Source organism: Gnatocerus cornutus, chromosome 1 (assembly GCF_029298725.1).
Source record: "Gnatocerus cornutus isolate USDA-ARS CGAHR chromosome 1, icGnaCorn1.1, whole genome shotgun sequence".
In the NCBI taxonomy this organism is placed as follows: domain Eukaryota; kingdom Metazoa; phylum Arthropoda; class Insecta; order Coleoptera; family Tenebrionidae; genus Gnatocerus; species Gnatocerus cornutus.
Window position 1 is genome coordinate 27,060,300 of NC_142233.1, and position 19,613 is coordinate 27,079,912.

Consider the following 19,613-nt stretch of genomic DNA (forward strand, 5'->3'; position numbering starts at 1 on the left):
TCCGTAATGCAAATATATTGAAATTCCAACAACGTTCAAATAACGTCATAACGTTGGTCTGATTACTACCAAAATTAAAAACATGTATATTTTAAAAAAATAAAATCGAGCGATTGTTTTTGTTAATTATTCATTCGATTTTAATGAGTTTCAACGTACGTAGTTGCTTTTTAATCACTAAATAAATGGAAAATCGTATTAAATACACTTGAACATTTTTGAGCTTTTAGTTGCAGAAAATAATTGACGATTAAAAATTGATTTTGTAGCGGTTGTGTTAAATTTTTTGAAAATTTCGTGATTGATGCGTCTATTTCAATGTTTTAGAAGCCATTTTTCATTTGGACAGTGGTTGCACGTGGCTGTTTGAGGGATAAAGCAATTAATTATTTATACGACTAACCCTCCATGTGGCCACGAATTAAACATTTCAACTTACCCCATGCATAACATATGTGATTTACGTCCGAATCCCCCAAATAATGAAGCCGTTTCGTTATATTACACTTCTGGATTTAACTTTATATTGTTAAAAAATCCACGTAGTCGTTTTATTATTAATTCGAGATAAAATATGTGCCTAATTACATCCGGAAATCTCTCCGGAGCAAAGGGTTGCCCAAAAATTTCGTTACCGGAGCAAACATTTACAAAGTTTTCGTGGAATAACCGTATGGTTTTGGATTGGGAGTAATGCGTATGTGCTGCTATAAACAAGAGAATATAAGGTTTAATAGCGAAGGATAATGGGATTGTAATGGAGGAAGAGAGATGTGACATTGTGTCTAAGTATAGCGGAAACTTTACGATGACCTCTGGTCTTTTATAATTCAACAACAGGAAAAGCTTTAGACAATAGGTTTCCTGAAAGCGTTGAAATATTCAAAATAGTTGTGGGGTTGGTCGCAACACGTTGCAGTGGAGTGCTTACGCGGGCATTTACTGCTTTGATGTGGAATTAGAGCAAGTAAAAAATGCGATAAATGGACGAGCACGTAAAGTTGGGAGAGAACGGTAGCAGAGAAACTTAAACAATGTTGAGGGGACGCTACATGCATTATTTCAGGTGCAAGTATAAGAACCGGATCACGAGCGGTGCATTTTCTGATTTTATTTCACGCTGAACACGAACTGAATTGAGATCGTCGAAATATTCTTGTAAATTGACCGTGGAAAGACACCAATTATTGCTCAACCGTTAAAAATAAATTTAGACTTTACCCATTTTACTATGTACAATTACAAACAATAAAGTTGTGGCTTTTCCAAATAATATCAAGTCAAGTGTTTACGGTTTACTGCACTTTACAACTAGTGTTGCTAGTGTCGATTTAAAAATCTCCAAAGTATCGTAAAGTATTTTTATGTTCCACTTTTTTATTTCACTTCATCATTATCTTATAAATAGTTTTATGTTTCGAACGCTTCATGTATTATTTATTGTGTTTAAGTGGATAAACAACGTGACATTATAAAGATATTTTTATGTAATTTGAAACTTTTGGTTTTAAAGAGTTATCAGAACACGAATATTTCACGTTGCGTTTGTGGTTGATAAATTATTAATTCACGAGTGAGCATCGAATATCAATGTCATTTGATTTGACACAATCAGCAGCATACATATTAGTTTACATTTTATGTAAAATAATGTTTTACTAAATGACCCTACATAATCTAAAATTGCGTATACTATTTAAATCCAATAAATATTTAAACTGAATCAAGAGCACTAATTCTGGTGAAGCAGCTAATAGACGTTTGGTATGTATATTTAGTATAAACTGTTGGAAAGCTCTACATATTTTATTTCCATTTCGATGCAAGTTTAAACAAACACAGGAAATACTGTGTCGCTACGTCTTATGTTAACTCAACATGACATGTAAATCACTGTTATCAGGATATTATTGATATATGGCACAACGCCTAAGAGAATAATTTATAACTCTAACTTGTCGCTCATTACGAAAAGGAAATGGATGTAATTTGGAAACAGCGCTTGACAATGTAAAGCTGTAGTTAAATACAAATACGCATTTTTTATTCATCCCTCTAACTTTCTCTTTGAAACAAAGTCCGTTACTTATCTTGAACCGATTTTTTCCTGAAACGTTAGCCCTAGGCCGCTCCAATTACAAGCGCTGAAATCTTCAAACATGCAATTAGCCACCCTTGGAAATCTCCAAAAGTATCAAGTTTGAAAGTTGTTAAAGTTCTCTAAAATTTTAATTCGAAGAGCTACATGTGAGGGTAAATCAATAGAAAGAAAATTTGATGTTTGAGGCACTTTGCGATTCGTGGTGAATTTCACAAGACATTTGTCACTTTTTAAACAGATAATGTGTTCACAATATTATCTACGTTTGTCACGAAATGTATGTTTTTACCACTTTTATCACGTCGGTGCTACACGACATTTATATTTATTTACTCGTGTGCTTTTTGCGTTTTAAAAATCATCAGACAAAGAAAACTAGCAAATTTTGCGTGACGTAAATAAGCTTATCTGTCACGAGAAGTTCGCTGTAGACATGTCTTTATTATATTAAATGTTTGCTTTATAGCGCTTTGGCAGTTTTTGTTAAAATGAAAATCAGCGCTTTTTTCTGATTTTATTAGAGTGCACTTCATTTCACAAAAAAACGTAAACAATTTTATAGGTCTTAAAAGCAAAAATGGAAAACTCGAGATTTTCAGTATTAAAAATAATATCTCGTAAACGAACGAATAGGTTTTTAAGATCTGGAAAGCTCGCATAAATGCCACTTTAGAATCCTTTCAGCTTAGACTTTGTTTAATTTTCTAGGTTTAATTGCTCTTGTGTCAAAGAACTGCATGTAAATATAATTTTACTTCTGCACGTTTCAAACTGCGTTATCACTACATTTCCAACAAAAACAACGAATTGAAATAGAGTGCATTCAAATTATGACTAATATACTAAGCTCGCGATTTGATTATGAATGCAAGAGCTAAATGAATTTCAAGTCTAAAATTCAATTACTCGGTTTTACAGTGTACCCCTGGTCAGTTAATACAATATAGACTAGGCACAATGATAATTAGTCTCTCAGCTGTGAATCCATTTAGGCCCCAACGTTGAAATGCCATTGTACTCGTACCTCAACTCATTACAACTGGATGTGTTTTGTATCAACCAATTTCGATATGCGGACGTGGAGGTAGCTTGTTATCGGCGCCAAAATAACAAGACCAGAAGAAAAATAATATCCAATTATGGTTTTGAAAAAACCAAACCATTGTGTAATTAGAAAATTTAATTAATTTCCAGTTCTGTGTCTTACAAAAGCGTAAACCGGCGGCGGCGGTGTCTAGACTTTATAGTATCACTTAGAACTGTTTTAATTGTCACATTTGTTGTTTAATAGTTAGCTCGTACGATAAAATTTTGCATCCTAAAGTGAGTTACACATTCCTATATTCTCGTTTCACAATTAGCAATCTGGCACGAAAAGTCTATAGAGCGTTTCGCTGTACGGCTTTATTAGATTTGCAGGCTCTTACTCCACATCCATTAATAATTCTGCTTGCATTATTTACTCTCATATTTTCATTTATTTGAATCAGTTGCACGTATTGATTTTGTTAATAATTAAGCTCGCTAAATCATTCATTTTTCTATTTCCGGATATGTAGACAAAAACACTGCGTTGTTATTAATCTTACTTCGTCATTGATTTAGAGCTTTTAAAAATTCATACAAGCGCGACTACTTGCGACTGAAAAATTCCGTCTAAACCTCATAAACATAAACAAAACTTGTTGAGAGTTTGTGAATGGTCGTCGAGTTTGCTATCGGATGGAAAGTTCCATAGTAGAATGCAAGTTGATGGCTCTTGAAGTTTAATATTCTTATGTTATAGGAATGAATATTAAGTTTTGTGGAACCGGCGTTCGCCGAGTTTGTAACCAAGGTAAGGAAACAAATATTTACTAACCCCGAGACTACGACGGAAAATAAGGGCGAGGATACGACGTTAGGATCTACCCTTTGATATGATTTAATTAACGTTATTTATGAATTTTGGGCAGCGGAATTTACCGTTGCCTCATTTACTTTTCGGCGCCAACGTAAACATTTAAGAACTTACGAACGGTGATTTTTGTTTTATACCGAAATAACTTTGCCAAACTTTATCCCGATGTCTGTGGTCTGCATAAATTATACCTAAATAAATTTAACTTGTACATGAAAAATTGTAACATGCACGTAATAGTTAATTATTGACACGGATATGAAATTTTTAAAGTTCCAAGTATTGACGGTATAAATTTCATTATTTGATTAAAAATTCTTAGAATAGTGAGTGAAATGAATCACGTACATTTTAGAAATATTGATTTATTTTTGTCCTAATCACAAAATATTTGGCTTAACATAGGCAAACCAAAATCTGCTTGTAAAAGAGAAATTTAATTTCACAGTTCGGAAACAGACGACATATTGACATCTTCTCAAGCTAGTAGTGTAAAAAACGAAGCATTTATTTGCTCTATTCCAATAAATTTGCGGGCGAGGGCAGTTTTCCGATTTTAAAACTTGTATTTTCTCAACATGATCCTTCAAACTGTAAACTGCGATACATCGCTTCTTGTTTCAAGTCTTCGAGTGCTAACGCCTGGTTCCTCTTCAGTAGTTTCGAGGATATGCATCTCCAGCATGTAAGACACGAGTTACTATCTCCTGGAGCCTCTTAAAACTTTTGGTGGTCTCTTAGATATTGGACGTTGCAGAATTAGTCGTTTTTGTGTTATCAAAGCCGCTTCCCGGAAATCGCAGCCCAGACTATAACATATACTCCTCACACTTCACACTCACTTCACCCAAATATGTCAGAAGTGCGTCTCTCGTTCCGTTCCTCTCTCCCGTTATCGCTCCACCCCATTAGTTATGTCAGTGAGTGAGTACACAATTACGTGTAAACATTTTCTTGTCGTTTGCGAATAATTTATTCGTGGAATTACGCATCGTTGTCGGTTCTAATAGTATCCCCTGTCGGCAATAAGTTAGGCGAGTGTGCGGTGCTCTTATCAAACGACAAGAATGGCAACAATGCACACATTGATGGCCGACAAATCCAACGGGTTAACGAAGCGGCTCCAATACATGGACTAAGCTCGAAAACAATTGGACAATTGGCGTCTACTATGACTGCAGATGTATTTGTCAGCCGTTGCCGAATAACACAATGATTTGTTCGGAAACACTGCAGGCGCTGATGCCGCCACCGCAGACCGACCACGACCATGGTAAACGAAGTGGGGGATGTACCGCAACGGAACGATCCCGGAAATTCCGCGAAATACCAATCCAATTTAAGCGCGAAGAGCAAAGAAGAAATTATGGGGTAGAATTACCCAGAAGGGCCATGGACATGCTAAATTAAGGAATCGGAAAGGGTGGGAACTATCGACAAACTGAATCTAAACTTGATATAGATATCGGTGGTTTAAACCAATATTTATCGTTATTGATAGATATCTATACACAAAAGTGTTTTGTTTCCAATAATTGTGGCTGACGTTACTAAAAATTTTAATTTAGACCTACGGTAATTATTGGTTTAAATTAATGGACTGTGGAAAACTAACATTTTATTTTTAACATTTTATGGTGATAAATGGTAGCCATAAATTTTAACTATAAATTTAGAATAACGCATTTTGATGAAAAAAACTTGAGTGCGGTATGTGTTCAATAAACATTGTTGACCTAAATCTAATTTTTGAAAATTAGTAATTAGGGTTTGTAAACTCACACGTTGGGTTTAACGTCTTTATTTAAGATATGTTCGTAACGATTACAATAAAATTGTCTTTGGAGTCAGTACTGATAGCTGCTGGTGCTCTGTCTCCATAGGAGTCTTTCTTGCTTAGACTGAAATTGGGACCGCTGCCGGTGCACCGCTCTTAGAGAAAAGACTTATTGAAAGATCAAGAGGAAAAAGTCTTCTCGAGCAGGTGGCAGTTGATCTTATAAAGGGTTGCGGGTGACCGTGCGCGCTGTGCTGGACCAATAAGGCGTAAGGGAGGTGGAGAGGGCATTGATACTATTTTCATTACAGGTTCTAATTTCTTTATAATTTAAGCTCTTTTAATACATAATAAGAAGCATAATTTTTTCAATACTATGAAAAACCGTCAGGCAGAAAAATGTATTGCAAATGAAAATGTGACCCCAAAGTTTTAAAAGACGCTTAAGAATTAATTAAATGTTGCCTATAAAAATACAAAAAAAAATTGAATGTTTCGAAAAAATTGAAGTAGATAAACATTTTAAAACAACTTCGAGAAGATACTGTAGGGCATAATTTATTCAATGAGTCTAAAAAATAAGATCTCAGAACAAAAAATCGAAGATTACCTGTACAAAAAATCAAATTTAAGAGATTTCAAAACAACTATAATTTATGTAAAAGTAACATTAACAAATTAGAAAAACAGTTTAAGGGATGCCAAGATTAATCGATTCCAAAGTTTTAGAGGTTCTAGAAGAATTTGTTTATTTAAAAATTTCTCAGAAGTAAAAAAAATATGAAGTTAAAAGTAATTTTGATGTAAACAGCATTAACTATTTATGCAACAAGAGATAGAAATTATTCATTTTATTCGTAGACATGATTATTGTCCATGGAGTCGAAAATAATGTCATAAAAACAATTGTGTTTAATACAAGATTTTTTCCAAATTCAAAAATTCAATTTCCACTAACCGTTCAAGAACATTTAGAAGAAAAGCAACCTTTACCAAAACCAAGATTATTTACACAAGTTATATTATTTAGTATTTTTAATAGTATTATTACTTCCACCTTGAAATTTAAAACAATAGGTATTATAGCCGCCGACATATAGCCGTCTTCTTTCGTTATTCAGACTAAAAAAAAAAGGTTTGAAATATGTAGTAAATTATGTATATCTAGGTACATATGTACATATACCTACCTACCGAGGCGGAAAGTGTAATATTCCTATCAAAAGGAAGATTGTTGTTTCTCGTACAGATTCAATAAAAATTTCCAGAAATAAAAAATGTAATTTGATAGGAAAATGGAGAGGATTTATTAAAGATGTCTACAATACCTTTTATTGTTGCTTCTATAAATGATATTGTGCTTACAATTTTATAACCTGCAACTCCACTGCTGTTCTGCTGATAGATGTAACAATATGACTAAAAGTCAAAGGGAGGGAAATAACATTTACGAGTATATCACCTTATTGTATCACTTATTTACGATTTTATATTCAAATGCTAATTCTAATTGAATGTATGTATATTTATGTAGTTCACAAACAGGAAGCCTTAACTTAAATACTTCCGTTATTTTTACATAGTAATCAAATAGTCATTTGTCAGAAAACCATAAAGCACATTAAATTTCTGCAAGTTTCAAATTTTATTATGATAGGTATTTCGCCTTAGTAGGTATAATAAAATTGTGTAAACATTGTTGTAATCGTAATCTTCGAAACCAGCTTATGATCGGTTAAAATTATACTAAATATACGCACTGTCCTATCTAAACAGCTTTCATGGTCTAAAATTACAAAATGTTAACAAAACCATAGCTTCGTAAACCTACAAAAAGCAAATCAATTTGATCCGGTGACGAGTCAGCTCTACATTATCAAGTATCAATTTATCCTCTCCTTCGAATACTTTTGATGGAAGCTGTTTTATCCAATTCAAATCTCATCCAAGAAAAAAGTCTCTAATAAGGCGCACTTGACAACAAACTCGTTATAAGATCAACTTGATAAAGTTTCTCTTAAGAAAATTGTAAATTTGCTCTCACTATCGACGGGCAGTGTGTATTTGGGATTTTAATTAGAAAAGTTATTTTTAATATAGTACATGATATTGTTTAGTTTAAATCAACTCCTAAAAAGTTTAATAATAGATCCTCAATGAAATCTGTAGTCGATCGCTGGAGATATCGTTCGCCATTCGATTCCTCTTCCGCCTGGCAATTTACTGCACATATTCCAGCAATTCTTCGGCTAATAGTGTAAGCTATCTATGCAATGGAGGCAATAGTATTCCTATTATGCCGGAAATGTAGGTAACTTATGTCTTTTTTTTTCTTGTATCTTCACTGAAAAAAAAGCTGTGATGGTGATCAACGATCATATTCGCACGAGTCATCACCTAAAAACGTTAAAGTTTTTTCGCTTTTGGCGCTTTGATTTGATCTCATTTAATCTTCTTCGACATGACGTCATTTCAATGACCCCTAGCCATGTATTTCCGCATCTAGCTGCGTAATTAGCAAGGGATGTAATGGCGAATAAAACGTCAGTTGACAGCTTCGGTATGATTGAAAGCAATTTAATTGGCTAACGAACCGCCAAGTGCGGTTTGAGTCCAACGCGCTCTTCACTCATGCGTCAAGTGAATGAAGGCACCACATGCATTTTTCTATTTGAAATGGATATTATTTATCAGTTTTAGAGCTCTCATTATCATTTTAATTGTAGTCGTAAAAATTATCACTGGGCAAGAGGATAATATTATCTTAATGGATGAATGATAACCCGGTTGTTAAAAGTTGGAATGTAGATTGAAGAGTTGGGTCCTGTAGGATTAACTTTTAGATTTCAGGTTCTGAAGTCAATTCCATGTTTAATCTAACTACTTAATTACGAAGTAACTAGATGTGAGTGTCCGTTCATATGAGGAAAGTTTCTGTGTCTGCAAAGTCGCCGCACAGGGAATTCTTGTTAGGAAGATGATCATCCTAGTCAAACGAATATAAATTAAAAACGATAATGGTTACTGCAAGCAGACCTTTAGAATAGTATTGCGGTTCTGGGAGCATTTCAATGTTGTAAATTTTGATACGAATTCTGTCGGTCGAAATTGTTACTATACGTCGAAATTTAAATATACAGGGTGTCCCAGAACTCATGCCTAGCCAAAAACCGGGGATATCGGGAAAAGGTGTGAATGTGTAAATTGCTGAAAAAAAAGTTCCAGCTCCAACAGAAACTGAGAAAAGACATGACAAAGTTGACCAATCACAAGACGGCGTGGAGATGGTCTGGAGGATACACTGGCGTGTTGCTAAGAAACCAGTTTAAATTTTCTCCTTTGAATTTTGTATGAACAATCTGGTCCACTATAAATTTCACTGACGTTAGAATGACAGGCTTCAATTAATCTAACTCATATTGAACTTAGTGTGCAGAAACAGCTTAGCGTACTTTAGAAATTGACTACAGGGTTGAAGACTACTGGTTGACGAGCGTTGAATGACAAGAGACACACCTGAAGGACAACTGACACAGTGAAAATCGAAGTGGAGTGTGAAACGGCGTTTCTTTTGGTTTCCATTGCTTGCTGGTTTCCTAGTTGGTGTTTGGTGGTAACAAATATCCTAGAACGATTCAGGAGTACTCGGCGGCAGAATGCCTCGAAATGCGTCTTATTTTTGAAGAGTGCTATCGAAATTAGTATTAGCAGCAAGAACGTACCGAGGACGTTTTCCAGGTCGTGATTATTATCCGGACAACAAAACGATTCTTAGTGTTGTTTCTCGAGCTGGACACACTGATCAGTTATTAACAGATCGGCGCGAAGTTGGTGGAGCACCAAGTCAGGCCAGAACTGTTGAAAATGAAGAAGCCGTTTTGGAAGCGGTTAATGAACACTCCACGCAAAATATCTGAACTGTGGCACGCCAGTTAGAAATCGGAAAATCTTCTGTACAAAAAATTCTCGCGACAGATCACCGGCACCCGTACCATGTCAAAGTTTGGTTAGAAGAGCTCATCTGTGTGTCCAAAATAATGGTGGTTTGTTCAAACATTTGATTTAACTATTACATCATGTGTCTTGTTCTGTTTCTTGTTGTAATAAAAGGGTTCTTGAATGAACCGTCATTGTGTGGTTTTTATCTGTCAAATTGACTTTAGATGTCAGTTATAAAAATGTAGTGGACCAAATCAATTTTTCTTTTTAGGATTTAATTATGAAACCTAGCAACGTTAATATTATTTGTGCTTGAGCGTCTGGGATTGGTCAGTTTCGTTAAGCAATTTCTCAATTTTAATGCACATCAGGACAAAACAAATTGCATTTTTGGCGTCCTGATTGCTGTCGGCATCCGCCCTTTTTCGGCTAGGCGTGAGTTCTGGGACACCCTGTATACACTTATTTACAGTACAAGCTCCAAAAAGTCCTCATAGCAAATGGAGCAGCATGTGAGTAAGTTTTCTTTTTAATTCATAAGCTTTTTGCAAAGTCCTGTACTTACATGATTTTTTATACTACTTTTCCTATAATTCTTGTTCTTATGAAAAAGATGTTTTTATAATGTAATCAAATGCATGTTGGTATTAATGTTGCCACAAGTTCTAAATGTTAAAACTGTGTCAAAGACGAAAAAAAAAAGAATTGAATCGCTGCAGATAAACCATTTTATTGTTAGAAATACAATTTACTACAATTGCATCGATTTTGATAAAAACACGAAATACATTAGCACAAGAACCATAATCTCAAACTAAAATTACTATAGTCGGAATGTTGTAACTTTGGTTTAACCCCGCCCACATGAATAAATGACGATTTGAATTTGTCGAATCAAGGAATGGCTAGCCTCCTTTACCCAACATAATAAAAAATCTGACAACTAAAGTGTCACACGTGTCAAGAAGATTTGCAGTTTTGCGGGAATTCAATCAATCGTGAAACCATCGTCGATTTTAATGGTGTTTCGTCTTCTAATGTTTGGATATTTCTACCCCGGCTTCTCGCAATTATCAACGAACTATCAAAATGTTGCAGAGTAAATCAGACTTTCAGCTAAAATTCAATTGGCCCAAAAGGTAGGCGGAGTTAAACCAAAGTTATAAAATTCTGACTATACTTCTATTGACGTATTTCATAATTATTGGAGTTCACACTTTGCCGCTTTAATTGTCATTTTGGGTGACAGCAATATAAAATAGCTTTTTCTTATTCATTGCGGATATACAGGTGTCCCAGAACTCATGACCCATAGAGCAAGGGAGGGTGCCGACAGCAATACACATGGAAAATTAAAACAAAAATTGCTTAAGTTTCATAGTTTTCCTAATTTGCGCCCAAAAAAAGGATTTTGATAATTAAAATCCACGAGTATTTATTTACTAAAAGTTTTATCAAATTTGTTTCATACTTTATGGTTTTTATAAACGCGAACGTTGAAAGAGTGTCAGGTCTATTCAACAAAGTTCAATTCAACTCTTTGATCTTCAATTCGGCACGTGTAAATTAAATAACACGTTGCTTTTATATCTCTGTTTAGTTTGTACATTAATTTCGAAATAATAGTTAGAGGCATATTGTGTTTTAATTTAAATTTAAGTAAAATAAACAGGATGTTGGGTAATTAGAAATTAATTTAGGTAGCAGCAACCGCTCCACATTTCAGTCTGTCGGCGCATAATTAGACAAAAAATACCAAGTGTAAAAGGTATTCTTACCTCAGCGTTTTCAATTTTATATAAATGAAATTCGAGGCACGTTTCTGGAAGCTTGTTAAAAAGAAATATTTAATCTAAGTTGCAGAATGTACAATAGAGAACGAAGACACGAATTCATAATGAAATGACATGAATAAGTTACAAGAGGTGCTTTTAATTAAGAGCAGATTTTGAAAATTTCGCAGTTTGAAAAATTTATGGAGATTTCGAATGAATGCCTGGGATAGCTTCTTTGTCAGAGATCTAATTAACTTGCTAATAACAGTTATCACTGGATAATCATCAGCTGCGAAGTAGTAATTTATATTTTCTGCTCGGTTCGTCTGATGCTTTGTTAAATTAAGTTGTAGTTGAAAAAAAAGAGTAGTGCTTTTACGTCTTGAAAATTACGTTTAATTAGTTTACTCATTGAAATTCTTCGACAGATTCGATTAACATATTTATTAAAGTAGAGGAAACTAGGTTACAAGTATCTGTAATCTCTTTTTTACGGAAAATGTCGCCTTGGAAGCTGAATATTAATTTCTTCCTGATTTTATATCTCCTTTTTCTACGCTACTAATTGCTCCATCTTAAGAGTATGAAGCTCTAAATCTCTGCAGTTCCCGCGTGACCGTCCTTATCACTACGCAGCAGTTCTAATTCTAAAAGGATTAGAGTTTTAATACACTTCTTACATCGCAGTTCGATCCTCAAGGCACATCTGTACCTTTTATAATCCGTCTTTAAATTTTACAAAAAAATACCTATACATGGCGGTACATCTCGACTGGGGATTTGCGCGGAAAATAAATTGTTAAAGTTTTGAAAAGACTTTCGGAAGATTTAGATATTTTCGCAAATTGAAAATGTTTTTATACATGCACACGAGGGATTTTTGCATAAAATTACATACATTTTTTACAGTGATGCAAATTGAGGACCCATCGATTCGACAGTTTGTGAAGGAAAAAAACTCAAACGCTCGAACCTTTTATTTTCTAATTAGAAAGCTTTCACGATAATGTTATAAAATTCTACACTTTACTCTGCTCTATAACCAAACTGCGTATTATGGTAATAACTTTTATGTAACTAGATATCGGAGCTTTTGTTCCAGAGGCTTCCGACTAAAATCTTATCATCTTTAACGTCGAATGTTTCCTAATTGTGTTGTTGAGAGTGAAGCAAAAGTAGCTTCGGGCAACAAATTGAGTGATCAATGTTAAACTAATTTTGTCTGTATAGTATAAAATTAGCTTTTTATACTGCTGTCATCCGAAATAACAATCAGAATTTGACTAAGGGGAAGAGTAATATTTTTTCAAGGTTTTAGAGCGGCAAAGCCTGAAATTTGCTAATTATTGATATAAAAACACTATTATGATAAACAGGCAGTATAAGAAATTATGTACAGCATTCTCGCGAAAAGGTCATGGTAAAAGCTCGTTCGTCCGCAGCTCGTTTTTCATTTTTTCTAAAAAGTTTCCTAATCAATCTTACATTAATTTAGAGTTGCGAATTTTAACTAAATTTGAATAGGTATGTAAAACAACAAGTACAGAATAGTCAATTAATTCTATTCACTCTCTGGTGAATATTGTAACAATGAACTGAATTCCCTAAGCTGCTTTACCGGTTAGTAAATTCCTTCACCACTCAAATATTTGTTCGCAGTCAAAAACCAGAAATCAGAGCACTTACGGTTGAAATAATAACATATCCTTTCAAAGATCAAACATTTCTTTTTAGTAAGATGAAAATAAGAATAGAAACTCACGTCTTTCTGTAATCCCGCGTTTGTGTATGCTGACATTTCTTAATATCCCTGAGGACGGTCAGCAGAAATGCTCTTGCAAAACCGTAGAAAATTTTAACAACAGTTAAAGTAAACTGAAGGTAAAGAAAAAGGTGCGATTTTCCTTTTCCAAGAGACGGAACCCAACTAATGTCTTCACGTTAGCTAAAATACCTTCCAATTTCGCAGCAGTTTGCCTCCGCTCAGCGTTATAATGTCCTCAAAACGCAATCGCTTTTTGATGGATCAAATGGAATGGAATAATCAGTAAGTTTATTTTGTTCCATCAAAAGCATTTTCCTCGATTAGTTTCAAATTACGACAAACGGACACTTGTCTGACTTAATTATTGTACCTGACTTGGTACAGAGGAATTTGTCCGCTTCGAGCTCTTCGTTCTAAGACGATTAAATGTTTCCTTTGAGACATGAAGCGTAAGGGTGCTCTGATAACGGTCAAGCAGTGGACCCGTCTCTTCATCAAACAACCCTTACCTTACACATTCCTTCGCCCAATTAACCGTCCTTGATTGTTTCGGTGGAAGGCCAAGAACCGAATGAAAGTTTTGTGTTTGAAGCGAAGGGGAATTTTATGGTTTTCTGTGGAGTAGAAGAAATTTTGCGGACTAGTTTTGGAAGAATGTTACTGAACCGAAATTCTAGGTTCACTTTTGAGGTTTTCTTTGACTACTGTTCAATATATGTGAAACAACTAGGAGTAATATAAAACATTCTAATTTTAGATTCCTGAATAATCAAATCGGTAATGCTGCTAATGGAATTGTGCGACTCTGCGGTTTAAAAAGATTTTAATAATGGAAAACATCAAAAAACCCTTTAATTCCAAAGTTTTAGAAGCGAGCTATTTGTTTATTTAAAAATTTGCGACGTGAAAACTTTATGAAGCTGAAACTAATTTTAAAATAAATTAGATATTTTTTCAACAAGACGTAGAAATAATTTATTTTATCACTAAACGTGATTAATGTCTATTGAGTTAAAGACGAGATAAGACAACACGTGTGATAAAATACACTTTTGCTTCGTGTTTCGCACAAGATTTTTCCTAATTCAAAAGATCAACTGTATCTCTCGAGAAGCTCAGCGAAAGCTTGCTCTCCGACTACCACAGTCAAGCCGCATTACCGCTAGGTTTGCAATAAGGTTTTTTCGGCGCTTGTGCTGTAAATAACTATTAGGTTCTCCAGCAAATGCCGCCCTTGTCTATGGAAAATTCTTACAGTTGTTCGTATGTAAATGCCTATTTCAATTTTATGGAGGCTTTTCTGACAAAATTAAATTGTGAAATCACATCATAACAATATTATTTTGTCTTTGGGTAATATATTCCTGAGGAATGCTTAATAAAACAGTATTAAAATTTGAACATTTTTTTGTTTTTAATAAAATGTTTAACATAGCAAGTACATAACATCTTTTTATTTTAATTTTAGACGGAAATTTTGCTTCTAAAAATTTTATATTTTTGCTTTGCTTCCTATAATAAAAAAAAACTTGTTATTTTATTTGTTTATCAAACAAAATGTCAGATTCGAACTTTTATAGTAAATTAAGTTAAACCTTAATTAACATTTTCTAATAGAATTTAATATTAAAAGATACACTTACAATAATATCAAATCACTATAATAGAAAAAACGTTTTATTTTAAAGGATGCAATCATTTACGATAAACTTTGATATCACACAAATCCAAACAACTGTTATCAAAACAGACAAGATTGGGACAGTTCATTTTAACACTTTTATAGAATGGAACGGTTATCAATGCACAAGTACCTGCAGCAAGTCTGTAAAACACTAAAAATGATCGGAAATCACTTACTTTGTGGTCGAATTTCTAAGTCACATAAATCCACGCAGTTGTGGTCTTCGAAACAAACATTATTTGGACAAGTAATTGTAATTTTTTTTAAATAGTTTTTGTTTCCTACAACGAGAGTAAGAGCAGATGTGTTAAAAAAAAGAATGTGTTTACCATCTTTTGGTATGTGATTAGTTCTTGTTAAGCACGCACTGTACACGTCCGCCAGACATAATAAAACCATAAGCCACATGATATAAATGTAACTATTACTGAACATCGGATTTTGCACTATTAGTAATTTGTTTATATTTATATAACATTTTTAAATAGAGCTTGGGTTATCGCACAACACTCCGGCAGAAAATGTTTACATTTGAAATTAATAATACGTTGAGCACTTTTGGAAGATTAGTTTTCGGCGTAAAAACTGAGTGAATTTCAAACATGACATGAGTGTCCCTGTTGGTTCCAAAATCAAAAAAATCGTAACAACCAGTTCAAATTTTTTTCACATTTTAAATCACGCAAAGCCTTCGCAAATTCCTCTTTATATTGACTTGTTCCGTCAATATTTGCATATTTTTAACAAAGCACCTAACTGTAAATCGGATCTGTCAGATTTTATTTGTTCTCTTTTAGGTAGCCAACGACAAAACAAACATGTCCGGATAATTCAAAGTCGAACATTTTGTTCGGTTTTAAATGCGTTTTCTTGATATTTTCTTCCGAGACACTGTAATTATTTAAACGATCTACGTTTAATCACGATAACAATGTAATCCGTTTCCATTCTACGAATAAACATTTATGTCCATTAACTAATCAAAGGTATACAAAATACAACTAATCACAACTCCCTTCAGGCAACGGGCTTATCCCCCGCACTGATAATTTATTAGGAAAACCGGGGCTAATGGTCCCAGGACTAATAGAGCAGACAGATTATTCGTGCAAACCACAGTGAGACCGGAAAGTCATGTTGTGACACAGATCTGCCCAGACAGGCATTTTTAGGAAGGGATGATGAAGTAGGTTTACATGATTTCTATTTCTAGATCACATAACATGATTTTATGATAAGGATTGTAATACGAATTTTGTACAAAATTTTTATATGTTATTAGAAAACGATGAGAAAATATACCGATTAATTTTTACTTTTATGGTATCAAGATAAAGAATTTAGAAAACCGAAACTCTATAAAGTAAAAGTCAAATTTTTTGGTTCTTTGAGCAATCATCGTCAATAATCTTCATTATACATTGTTTATTATTATACATTTTGACTCGCAACATCTATTAGATCTAGAAAATACAAGCAAATCTAAGGTTCGTAAAGAAGATGCCTTTCAATTTTGATGAGAGAGATTATGTAGTTCTCTGTTTATCCGTTTCAAAAATGGTTAAATTATTGACTTTTAATTTTCAGCAAAACTCAGTTTTTTTCATTTTTTTTTTAATTTCTTTTATATTCAATTTTATGTTTTTGATATTGAAAAATGTCTATAGTATGTAAAATGTTTTGAATTGACACAGATTTCAAAAAGTTACAAAGATTTTCGTGCTTTTTAAGTCAAATTTATATGTCCTTATTTTTATTGCTTGCAAGTTTATAGTTCTCTACAAGTCAAAAGTACGGGGGTAAAAATATCTAATTTAAATTATCTTAAAAATGGAAAAAATCTGAAATTGTTTACAGTTTAATTTTTCTATTGTATGTAATATGGAAAAAATTAAAATAAAGCACCGAAAATTTTAATTCAAAAAGGTGTCAAAATTTGATGCCGATCGTACCTAACAGTGGTTTAAATTAATTTAAATATACAAGTTTCTCTAAATAATGCTTAAAAACAAGAGTTGTTGCTAAAGTTGAAGAAAGTTGTGTGTTTTAATTTTGACAAACAAAAACCCCTTTAAAGTATGAAAATAAGGGAAACCGTTCACTTGCTTAGCTGTAAACTGTTTAGTGGCCACAACTGTAGTTATTGAAAAATCGTATAAAAAATTTAAAACGTTACAAAATGTATTTAAAAAACATGAAAAACTTAGTACTGGATTTAGAGGATTTAAAATACATATTTTCCAATACCTAAAAGATTTAAAAGAGCAAATTTACTTTTAAAAATGATTCGTTTGACTTTTGTGCTGCCTGACGCACTAAAAAATCCAAAATTAAAGAAAATAAATGCAGGCTTAAATCGATCGCAGTGAAGAATTTAAAAAGAATTGAAAATCTGGAGAAAAATCCTTTAGATTTTTGATACTATTTAAATTATACGGCGTCGAGGATCTAAAAATAAAAGGATTAAAAAAAGCTTCAAAAGGATCAGAAGATTCTATTACATATTCTGGTATATTTTTGCATATTTCGCAATACGTAATGTAATGTATACTAGAGCTCATTACTATCGGTCCACTTATTGAAAAGTAAAGTTGACAGCCCTCTAGCAATTTTTATCGGAACCAGTTGGCAGAAAAAGCGTTTGACCTTGAAGCAACTGTGAGATGCGTAAAAGCTAATCGTCCCGCGCAAGTTTGTCAAAACTTGTTTATTCTTTATTTAAATCTCTCTTTTGGAACTAACCTTTGATTAATTCTTAACTAATGTGAGATGTTGATACACCAAACTTTGACAACGTGTTAACCTCAAAAATCGTTGTTCAATTTTTCCCTAGTTTCCCCCCTAAAGAATTAAAAGTCGGATTTACATCCAAAAATTTCAAAAATTTACACATGAGAGTGAACTGATAGCAATGAGCTGGACTTATAAATAGGAATATACAGGGTATTAGTTAGGTGACGTGACAGCCATAGCAAAAATGGTGATGAAGAGTAATTATTTAATTTTTTTTCTAAGGCGTTATTTGTAACTGACCAGTTTGCAATGAACTGAACTTTGAATCAAAGTCAAAAATTTTTGTTTAGTGTCAAACTGACAATTTTATACCAGTGGTGTAGTTGGATCGTATTTCTAAAAATAGACTTTTTTACCGCACAATAAAGCCTTCGTTATTACGGTAGCTACATGTTTGTATTGGTCAAAATGATGGTCATTTGAAACATTTATTAAAAATTTGTTTTCTCTTCTGTTTCAAACAAAATTGCATTACTGTTGCTTCCCATTAATTTCAAACTCCAATGTGCCAAATTATTTATTAAGTTCGAAGTCTACTTTGATTTTTGCAAAATTCAAAATTGGATTAAACAAATTTAATTAGACGATTTGAGAGCCTTCATAAGTAAACTCCTAAAAGCTGAATGAAAAGACCGAAAATTCCGACTCAAATTAACGCATTTATTTACAGTACACCGTAAACTGTATTAAATGAAAAAAGAAAGTAAATTTTGAGTTAGAACCCACGTTAGTAAAATTCAAAACAATCTGTTTAAATACGCTTTTCAATAGGGTAAACTCGTTTGTAGTTTGGTTTCCCGCAACAAATAGGAAACTTTTTTTTTGGCTCTTGTTTGGCACGTAGTCCACTGAGACCGACAGTGTCACAAAACAAATCGTTTCTAATGATCGCTTTACAATTGAAATAATCAATGATGCGCGTCTCTAGATAGATCTGGTGATTACCAATTTAATCATTTGCGAGAAACTTAATTTATGCCAATCAAACTGAAAGAATTTTTAAGCGGATTGACGGATTATTCTAATCTTTATTTTATGATCCTGAAAACGAGCTTTTTTAAAACTGAAATATCAAAGGACCGCCAAAACTGAATTGTTAGGTTTCGGGACGAACATTTTTGCTGATGAGGGGGTAAAATAATAATATTCCAAGCTCATTGTTCACTTTACGCTCTGATTTTGTCGGTAATCGGATAGACATAAATGACCACATCAAAATATGATTTAAATAACTGAGCCATTTATGTACCCTCTAAGCCTGGAAAGACTGCGCCTTCGTCAAAAAATTGAGAATTAAGAAAAGACATTATCCCTGTTTTGATGTTACCTTGACGTGGTAAGCTGGAAAAGGAAATTCAATTTTTTACATAATTAAAATTATTATTATTATTATTGTAAATGGTCGTAGATAAAACACAGTATGATACTCACATGTTATATTATAACCCTTATTCACTCAGTTAATTTCAAATATCAACCTTGTGAATAGAAAACCTCAGAACATGCTTGTGCAATAAAATACTATTAAGTATTTTAAGCTTTACAAAATGTATCATTTTAATTCGTCAACACTCCGTATTGGGAGTGTATTAAAAAAAATGTGCAAACACCAAGAATTAAACTTGCCAGTGAGGAATTGAGGAATTACGAAACAAAAAAAATGAGTGTTGTTTCATTTCCAATATCCTCAGATGTACAACTGCAGTTCACCTTAAAGAATTGCTTTTAAATTGCTGCACTAAGATAAAATAAATATTTTTCCCGGTATCGCGACTATCGTCTTGCATAAAAGCGTCTCCTTACAAATAATAAAAATGTATCTACGTAGATATGACAGTAAATATTTCTTCTTGGAGAAACTCCAGTTTCTCTGAGAATT

At 33.2% G+C, this 19,613-nt stretch overlaps 1 protein-coding gene across 2 annotated transcripts in view; it reads right to left on the minus strand.

Annotated features, from left to right (window-relative positions):
* Nucleotides 1-19,613, minus strand: part of LOC148181146 (neural cell adhesion molecule 2-like) — a 203,929-nt gene that overhangs the window by 50,891 nt on the left and 133,425 nt on the right. The window contains exons 1-2 of one of the 2 annotated variants that reach the window (XM_088041745.1): nucleotides 15,271-15,380; nucleotides 15,118-15,222 (exon numbers count right to left, since the gene is read on the minus strand). The exons of the other annotated variant lie outside the window; for it this stretch is intronic. Coding sequence (XP_087897871.1) covers nucleotides 15,118-15,222; nucleotides 15,271-15,376 — 211 coding nt within the window. The 5' untranslated portion in view covers nucleotides 15,377-15,380. Of the gene's footprint in view, nucleotides 1-15,117; nucleotides 15,223-15,270; nucleotides 15,381-19,613 lie in introns of those variants that run through there. 2 annotated transcript variants of the gene reach the window in all.